Raw genomic sequence first — 8,510 nt, forward strand, 5'->3', positions numbered from 1 at the left:
CACCTGTCCCCAGACTGGGTGATGAGCCGCCGGCAAGTCTCCATCTGCACATCCAAGCCTCGCTTCATGCTGCACATTTCCATGTACTCATGCAGGTGCCGATTCATGTCATTCTTGGCTGTGGCCAGCTCCAGCTGCACAAGGGAAACAGTGCAGAGATGAACCCAGGGCAGTGCAGGGCAGGGGGCACGGCCAGACCCCAGGCTGCCGCCCTCCTTTACCAACTACCTGCTCCAGCATGGTGCCTCCCTCTCCCAGGGACCCACTCCCCCATTTCACCCCCTTCTGTGCCATGTCCTCCCCTCTTCCTCCTCCCACCTCTATTTGGTCGATGGTTTCCTGGTACTCCTTCTCACGGCTCTTGAACAGCGACTCCGTGTCCTTGATCACTTTCTCCAGGCTGTCATCCTGCTGTCAGGGAGAGCAGACAGCAGGGTTAGAGGCAAGGAGGTGTCCAACATGGGAAACCAAAGGCAAGAGAGAGAAAAATCAGAGAGAGAACTGGCAGCACTGGGAAAAGAGGAAGAAACATAATCAGTGTTGTCTGAGCAATAAATAAGGCACGAGTCAGACTTTCCAACATGGGGTACAGAGACCCAGGACTGGCCACTCTGGGCAGTGAGCACATCAGCCCAGAACAAATCCACAGAAGCTGTGGAGAGAACAGCCCATCCCTGAGGGACAGCCCAGCACTGAAGATGTGGGACAGCGGGGGCTTTGGCCAGATGCTGAAGCCTCCATTTGGGCAGTGTTGCCACACAGCAGGCAGGTGGGCTGGAGAGTCCAAGCAAGAGACCACCAGAGCCCAGCCCAGCCAGAGGAGATCTTCTCTCCTGGGAGGGCTGCAGCTGGAAAAAGCACCTTGTCCCCTGCGCGTGGGCTGTGCCCTTGGCATGTCTTCTAGGCTAGAGGACCTTGGTCTGTCTAACATGGAGACCTTTGCAAGGATGCAGTAACATAAAGAGGGTAGATTTAGACTAGAATTAGATTAGGAAGAAATTTTTTACTGTGACAGTGGTGAGACACTGGAACAGGTTGCCCAGGGAAGCTGTGGATGCCCCATCCCTGGAGGTGTTCAAGGCCAGGCTGGATGAGGCTTTGGGCAACCTGGGCTAGTGGGAGGTGTCCCTGCCCATGGCAGGAGGGGTGGAACTTGATGATCTTTAAGGTCCCTTCCAACCCAAACCATTCTGTGGTTCTATGATTCTATGGTATTTACATAGGGGTGGTTGGAGGGAAGCATCTGTACAAGCCTGCAGGGAATGGAGGGGCTGAAGTCTGGACTTTGAGGAAGCATCTTCTCAGGCAGGATCGAGCATCCCAACCCAGGGCTGGATCCCCAAGGGGACTTGACACCACTGTTACCTCCCCCTGCACCTCTGCAGCTGCAATGGCATATCCAGAGAAGTCCTCCCAGAGGAGCAGTGTTTCTTCTGTCTCCTCCCATGTGAGGCTGTCACAGTCATCCTCAAAGTCATATTCCCTCCTGGGAGCAAGGGAATAGCATGTCAGCACCCAGCAGGAAAACCTGGCTGTGCCAGTGCCGAAAGCCTTGCCCCCCCGTGCAGTAGTGCTGCAGCTTTTGGAGGTCTGGCCAGGGTGAGCTCAAGGCTGCCCAAACCCCGCAGCTGGCAGGGAAGGGGCTGGCTTTACAGTCCGGAGCCCTGGCAAATTCAGACAGTGCCTCCCAGAAAGCAGGAACGGGGGCGAGAGGAGGGCAGCTGCAGCAGCTCCCACCCGCTCCCACCATGCCACAGAGCACAGGGTGTACATACCCCGTGGCAGCACCTCCCGTCTCACCCTCCCCCGGGAAGGGGAGCCTCAGCCCGCCCCTGCCCTCCCTATCCCAGGCACCAGCAGGAGCCTGGTGCCGGAGCCTTGCTCGATGCCGGTGGCGGAGACGTGGAGCAGCTGAGGGCGAGCCGGTGCCAGGCTGGGCCACACTCACAGCTGGTTCAGCATCCTCTGCATTTCCTCATTGATACTCATGGCTGTGGTTTCATCCTCCTCTTCCTCTTCAGGTTTTCGGGAGGCATCGCTCTCCGACAGTGAGGTGTCTTCATCGCTGACCTGCTTGCGCTCCCGCTTCCGCCCCACAGAGGCTGGGACCTTAACGGGAGACAAGTGCAGAGACTACAGAAACAAGGCCGGGTCCGAGGTCGAGAGCAGGTAGTTGGGAGGAGATGGAGGGGAAAGGAATGGCAGAAGGACAGAAAGGTGGGGAAAGAGAGAAAGAAAGGAAGAAAGAAAAGCAAGAGAGAAAGAGAGAGATGGGCTCATTATGATCAGGTTAAAGATGGTGCAATGGATAAAACATGGTTTTCGCATTTCTAAAATTAAAACCAAGCAACTAAAGATGGAATCTATGAATCTGATGAGAAAAAACAATGTGGTTTTACTGCAGAAAAAAAATCAAATCAGCCACCACCCCAGTCCAGAGACAGGGAAACACAGCGACAGGAAAAAAGAGACAGTCTGAAAAAGGTGAAATATGTCAATATTTATAGTCTGACCATATTAATAGAAAGTTTTAAATTTGTACACTTTCTCAACTGAATGGAACTAACCAGTTGCTTCTGTGGGGACAAAGAGAGCGAGACAGAAAAGCAGTGACATCCAGAAACAGAAGAGAGACAGAGACAGAGAAGAGAGACAGAGAGAAGATGATGGAGAGGGGAAGGGGAAGGAGAGAGATGGAGTTAGAGACAGACACTCAAGCAACTCGTCTCCCTCCTGCAGCTGCTCCCCTACCACTGCGGGGTCCCCAGGCCCAACACAACAGATCAGTGAGAGCTTGAGGGGACTCTTGATGCCGAAAGCAACAGCTGGAGCTTTCCACCTCCTCTCCGTGCCCTTTCGCCTGGTCATCCCAAGAGAGACAGAGAGAAAGGGACTGCAAGGAGCAGTAGTGAGGGTGACCAAGTGTCTCCCTTAAGAGGGGGCTGGTGTTGTCTCTTCTACCTCCTTTGGGAACTCTCCTCCCTAGAGCCAGCGGCTGGAGCAGCAGCAGGCACTTCTCACCTGAAACATCTTGATCATGTCCTCACAGTTCCGCTGCTGTGCCACGTCGCACAGCTTGGCAGTGATGTCAATGCGCCGGCAGATGTCCATGTCCACCTTCATGGCCTTCTCCTGGATCTTGGTGTCCAGCTCCGTGATGTTCTGAATCCACAGCGTCACAGAAGGGGGACAAAAGAGGAGGATTAGGCAAGGCAAATGGCAATCAGAGCCCCCACATTCACCCCTGGCAATGTAACCCCTGTGCTGCAGGACTGCATCCGCATCCCCATTTTGCTCACTGTGCCCTTGACCAACCCTGCCAGACCACCTCTGTGCGGCACACGTCCCACCAAGGAACTGCTTTCCTAAGCAGCCCCACCGCTCGAGTAGGACACTGCTGCTGGGTCTGAGAGGGCTTAGGGACTCACATTGCTCATCAGTCCCTTGAAGACAACAAGCTCTTCCTTGAGCTGCTCCACCTTCATGGCCAGCTCCTCCTGGCAGGCTTCAGCCTCCTGGGCTTCCTGCCCCCAGCAGAGGAAGATGTGCAAATCAGCAGCAGTGCAGGGCAGCCGGGGTACAGGGGAGGGGGCGGACAGCGATGCTCACCTCCTGCAGCTCAGTCACTCGGTCCTGAAGCTGGACACGCACCGTGTACTCCTCTTCCCATCTAGGGAGACAACCGCGCTGGTCAGATCCCACCAGCCTTGCCGGCTGCCGGAGAGGAGGGAGCAGCAGCTGCTCACCCCAAAGCTATCCAAGAGTGGGTGATGACGGCACTGGGGCGGGAAGGAGAACGTGCCCAGGAATGTATCACCACTTGTTTCCAGACTACGGCAGCTGCCAAACGCCCGTCAGCCCCCCTGGCCACAACCCGTGCCCCACCACGCTCTCCGCTGCCCTGGCCATGGGCTGGCTGATGGCTGCCTGCTCTGTGACAGGGGGAGCTGGGGACATCAACGGCAGGCTCCGTGCGGCAGCTGCACTGCTACGCCGGAGCTGGCCCACGCCCAATGCAGCCCACCGGCCTCTCTGTCCACTCCCAAGCTCCTTGGCCTTGAGTCACACTAGGTTCAGCTCCAACACTCAATAAGGGGCTTGCAGACATTGCAGAGTTTTCCTCCACCTGCATCACAGCCACACGACATGCTGACCACATTACAGCATGCGTGGCCATGATGCGTGTCAACGTGAAGGGCTGCACCTCTGCCTGTGCCAATGCAGAGGGCTGCCCTGTGCTGGGCCACGCTACCTGGGCAGGGGCAGAAGTCTCCTTGGCTGTACTGCCACATAACAGGTTGTATTAAAGAACATTGTCTCATCCTGCAAGGAAGCAGGATGGATTGGCCCCTTTTCATGCCAGGTTGGCCAGTGGGTACCGTATTAGGCTCTGCAAAAGGCTGAGCTGCAAGGTGCTCAGCCTTGCTATACAAAGACACATTGCCTAGCAATTATTATATTGTATTTCACAACATGATCTCATCATCTTGGGCCACGCTGCGGTGTTGGCCGAATCCACGGTCTGTTGGGAGGCCACCAGGCTGTACTGCTCTTTGCTAAATGAGCATCCCATATAGCAGAGGGGTTGGCACACACTGCGGTGCAGCACAGGGCAGGGCTGCTGCATTCTTAACCGGCTCCTGGCTCTTCTGGGAGAGCCAGAGTTATCTGAGAAAGTGGGATTTCTCTGGGAAAGCAACCAGAGCTGGGCCCTGCTTGGTGCTGTGATCTCCAGTTTCTATCTAATATTTGCAAGCACTCACACAGGCGCTGCAACCCTGCATGAGGACATGAAAAATATCTCCTCTCACTTACTCCCACCAAGTTTGAAAAAGAAATGCTAAAGTCTAGAAGACCAGAAAGCACACGAAAAGCCCTCACACTTGTTATCTCAGGATATCAGGATTGTCTAACCACATGGGAGAATCCTGGCTTATGAGTTTCTAAGCCCTTAAGGCTGGCAACACTTCTTATTCAAACAAGGAGAAAGTGTGCAGTCCTCGTGTTGGTGTTGGCTCCATCCCACAGCTACAGAAGGGGAGTCAAAGGGGGTTCCCATCCCTTTTGGGGAAGAGGAAAATGAACAGTGAGGGAAGGAGTAAGTTAAAAGGTAGAACTGCCCTTATATGGGAACTGTTCAAACGAGGCCTCCCTCCCTGTGGAGAAAAACGCCTTCCACCATAAGAAAAAATTGTCAGCATCTTTCTCAGCACAGCACTTCCTCTCTTTTTCGGTCACCACCTCCCTCCAGGTCTCTATATAGCCCAGACTCACTGGGGAAGGAAAGCATAGCTGCAAATCCTTGGAAGAATTCATTCCACGCCAGTGCTACGGAAGATGAGGACAGATCAAATAAACACTGATTTAAAGGCAGGAGGCAACAGCGATTCGCCCCGCAAGCAACGAATCTGCACACCCATCCCTTACAAACCTCTCTTCCATTTGCCTCCTGCCTGGCTCCTTCTTCCCTGCTCCCTCCTGCAATGCACCATTCCTAATAATAACCTGCCTGCAGCACTGCACCCGCAGCGCAGCGCTGCCAGCGGCCACTGCCAGCTCACTGCCAGCGGGAAGCAAGGCTGCCCCACAGAACCCCATGGCCACTGGCGCACACCAAGGGGAGCTGCGTGTCCTTCCTGCACTGCTGCAAGGCAGCAACCTGCCCAAAGGCTGAAATACAGGAGAAGGCAGACAGTGAGGGCAGGAGGGTCCCAGCCGCAGACAGACCCAGCCATCTCCTTGCCAGCTGCAGGCCAACCCTCCCAAAGCTGGGGACGTGACAAGAGCCACTGCTGTCCCTACAGCTGCCCATACTCCAGGTGTGTCCCCTAAAGAAGTTCACTAAGCAAAATAAACAGCCCCCCACATCTTTAAAAATCCTGTTCACTGCAAAAGGCACTGGGGTGCGTTACCCTATGCTGTACGGCTAGTGCACCCCAGGACACCCTTCGCGCTGCTTGGGGCTTGGAGCTGCACATTTCCTTCTCTTGCTGTGTTAGTTCTGTTTGAGCTTTACCTTAAGGTGAATTCCCTGCAGCCTGGCACACCTCCTTGGAGGGCAATTACAGCAACAAAAGATCTTATTGCAGCCTTTCAATATATAAAGAGGGTTTACAAGAAAGATGGAGAGAGACTTTTTACTGGGGCCTGCAGTGACAGGACATGGGGCAATGGTTTTAAACTGAAAGAGGGTAGGTTTAGATTGGACATAAGGAAGAATTTTTTTTATATGAGGGTGGCGAGATACTGGAGCAGGCTGCCCAGAAAAGCTGCAGATGCGCCATCACTGGAAGTGTTCAAGGTCAGGGCTTTGTGCAGCCCGATCTAGTGAAACCTCATGGCAGCAGGTTGGACTAGATGATCTTTAAAGGCCTCTCCCAACCCAAACCATTCTGTGACCCTAACACACTGTGCCATAACACTACTCACCCTACACCTCCAGTGCGTCCTTGCAGCATCCGAGATAAAAACTGCTTGGGAATACAGATACAGCAGACAACACAAACCTGATGAGACTCTCAGATTCCTAGCGCTTGGCAGGCTTCTGATACTCACAGGCACTCTTAGCCCCTCTCCAGGCCACCTAGGCTCAGTCTGCTCCTCCCAAGTGTGGCTCCTGTGAGCCTCTCGCCTGCTGCTGCATCTCTTCTCATCTCTCCCTATTGCCCCCACACTGCTCCTAGATCCCAGACTTGAATTTCAGGCCCTGCATATCCAGAGAGAAGCTCCTCCTGCTGCACCGCTTCGAGTGCCACAAGGTGCACAGTGGCAGTGTTGCCCTGAAGAAAGCACAAGACCAAGCACCCAAGCTGTGGGTCAGAGAACTGGGAAGTCCTGTGTTAACATGGTCTCTTCCCTCTGCCCCCAGGCAGGTGGCAAAGGGATGACACCGGTCACGCTGTCCCCATGGCAGATCAGAGCCCATCATGGCAGGGAGGTCTCTGCTCCCAGAGGATGCTGGTGTCAGCCCTCAGCATGGGGAAGAGTGAGGAAACGGGATTCTGCTGTCCCATTCCCTTGTTTGGGACCTGGCTGCACCCATCAGAAAGTTGCCAGTGCCGGAAAGGGTCTGGGGGTGGGGTGTGCTTTCCCCCAGTCCCCGGTAACACAGTCCAAAAATAGATCCCACCAACACTGGCCTGTGGCGGCTCGTGGTGCCCCCCTGCCTGCCCCCAGCATCCCCACTCTCGCCATCACACCCCCCCGCAGCCAGAGTGGGACAACTCCAAAAAACTTTCCTTTCTCCCAAAGTTTCAGCATCACTGACAAACTCAACTCAGTCCCCTCCAGATGAACCACACTGAGGTGAGGCTTGAGCCTTCCATGGCTCCAGCTCCCCACTATCTGATCTGAAACCACAAGGCAAGGAGAGCTGCCTGCCCCTGGAGAAGGAGCCTGACCCCTGGCTTAATAATAAGAGGCCTTAGGTACACACACACAGCAATCGGTGAGAAAGAAGATACGACAACTTTCTCCTCCCACACATCTGGCTTGGTGCGTTCACAGGATCCAACAAGCAAACCTGCTAAGCCAAAGCCTTATAAAGCCAAAAAGCATAAGGTGTCATCTTGGATCCCCAGCCTTGACCTGAGCACCAGAACCCACAGCTGTGAAGCGAAGCTCAGCAGCACGGCTCCCGTAGGCAGCACGGCTCCTGTGGGCGGCATGCCCCATTTCACTCCTGTGGGTACAGAATTGTTTACTTTCTAAGTGTATTGTAAAGTGACTTTTCTTCTGCAAAAAAAATCAGTCACTTGGGTGGTGTCAGTCTCCTGCGATGGTCTCACCCAGCCCCGTACCCTGACCCAGCAACACCAGCCCGCTGCCTGATCTCATCCTACGTGCAGATCCGGGAGCAGCCTCAGAAAACTGGCTTGAAACAAAAGTGCTGCTGCCGTGATGCAAGAGCAGTGGCCATCAGGCACGGGAAAGAAGAACTGGCCAAGAGATTAGCTTTGCATTCTGCTTTGCCCTTCTCTGAGGCACGTGCCAAGCCGCAGTTATTTTGGGTTGGGAGGAAAGCCCCAGAGGAGTGGGGTGCTCCCTCACAGCTTGCTGCTGCTGAGGCACCAGCTGGGAGAGCAGTGGGAAGGGAAAGGGCCTGGGGGGAGCCAGCCACCCTGCTGAGGTATCCAGAGAGCTCTCCCTCCTCCCAGCAGCCTTTTCCAACCCAAACCTGCTCACTGCTACATGTTCACCTTCCTCACCTACTTTCCTGCTGCTCCTCCTTCCCGAGTGTTTCCAGATCCCCTCCCCTTTGAAACACCAGCTCCTGGAGTCATGTTATTTCTTCCCCGCTTGGAAAGACATTTCTAACCCCTCATGCTGGGTTGATAAAACGGAAAACGGCTCAGCGAGCATCTCTTGAGCGTTCAAACGCCAAGAGGCAAGCAAGGAGACCCAGGCACAGGTGAATGCTTTCAGGGGTCCATGTTTGTGCCTTACACCCCACCTCATGCTGCCTTGAGCCCGCGCTCCCAGGAAGTCAGGCCAGGGCAGCCTCTCCTCCC

At 54.7% G+C, this 8,510-nt stretch overlaps 1 protein-coding gene across 1 annotated transcript in view; it reads right to left on the bottom strand.

The window, feature by feature from the left end:
• IFFO1 (intermediate filament family orphan 1) overlaps window positions 1-8,510 on the bottom strand; it is a gene marked incomplete at its 5' end in the record, with an annotated part of 9,816 nt that overhangs the window by 1,023 nt on the left and 283 nt on the right. The window contains 8 exons of the mRNA XM_010072537.1: window positions 4-134; window positions 319-411; window positions 1,366-1,486; window positions 1,949-2,109; window positions 2,568-2,576; window positions 3,022-3,162; window positions 3,429-3,524; window positions 3,610-3,670. Coding sequence (XP_010070839.1) covers window positions 4-134; window positions 319-411; window positions 1,366-1,486; window positions 1,949-2,109; window positions 2,568-2,576; window positions 3,022-3,162; window positions 3,429-3,524; window positions 3,610-3,670 — 813 coding nt within the window. The remainder of the gene's footprint in view (window positions 1-3; window positions 135-318; window positions 412-1,365; window positions 1,487-1,948; window positions 2,110-2,567; window positions 2,577-3,021; window positions 3,163-3,428; window positions 3,525-3,609; window positions 3,671-8,510) is intronic.

Source organism: Pterocles gutturalis, unplaced genomic scaffold (assembly GCF_000699245.1).
Source record: "Pterocles gutturalis isolate BGI_N339 unplaced genomic scaffold, ASM69924v1 scaffold18631, whole genome shotgun sequence".
In the NCBI taxonomy this organism is placed as follows: Eukaryota; Metazoa; Chordata; class Aves; order Pterocliformes; family Pteroclidae; genus Pterocles; species Pterocles gutturalis.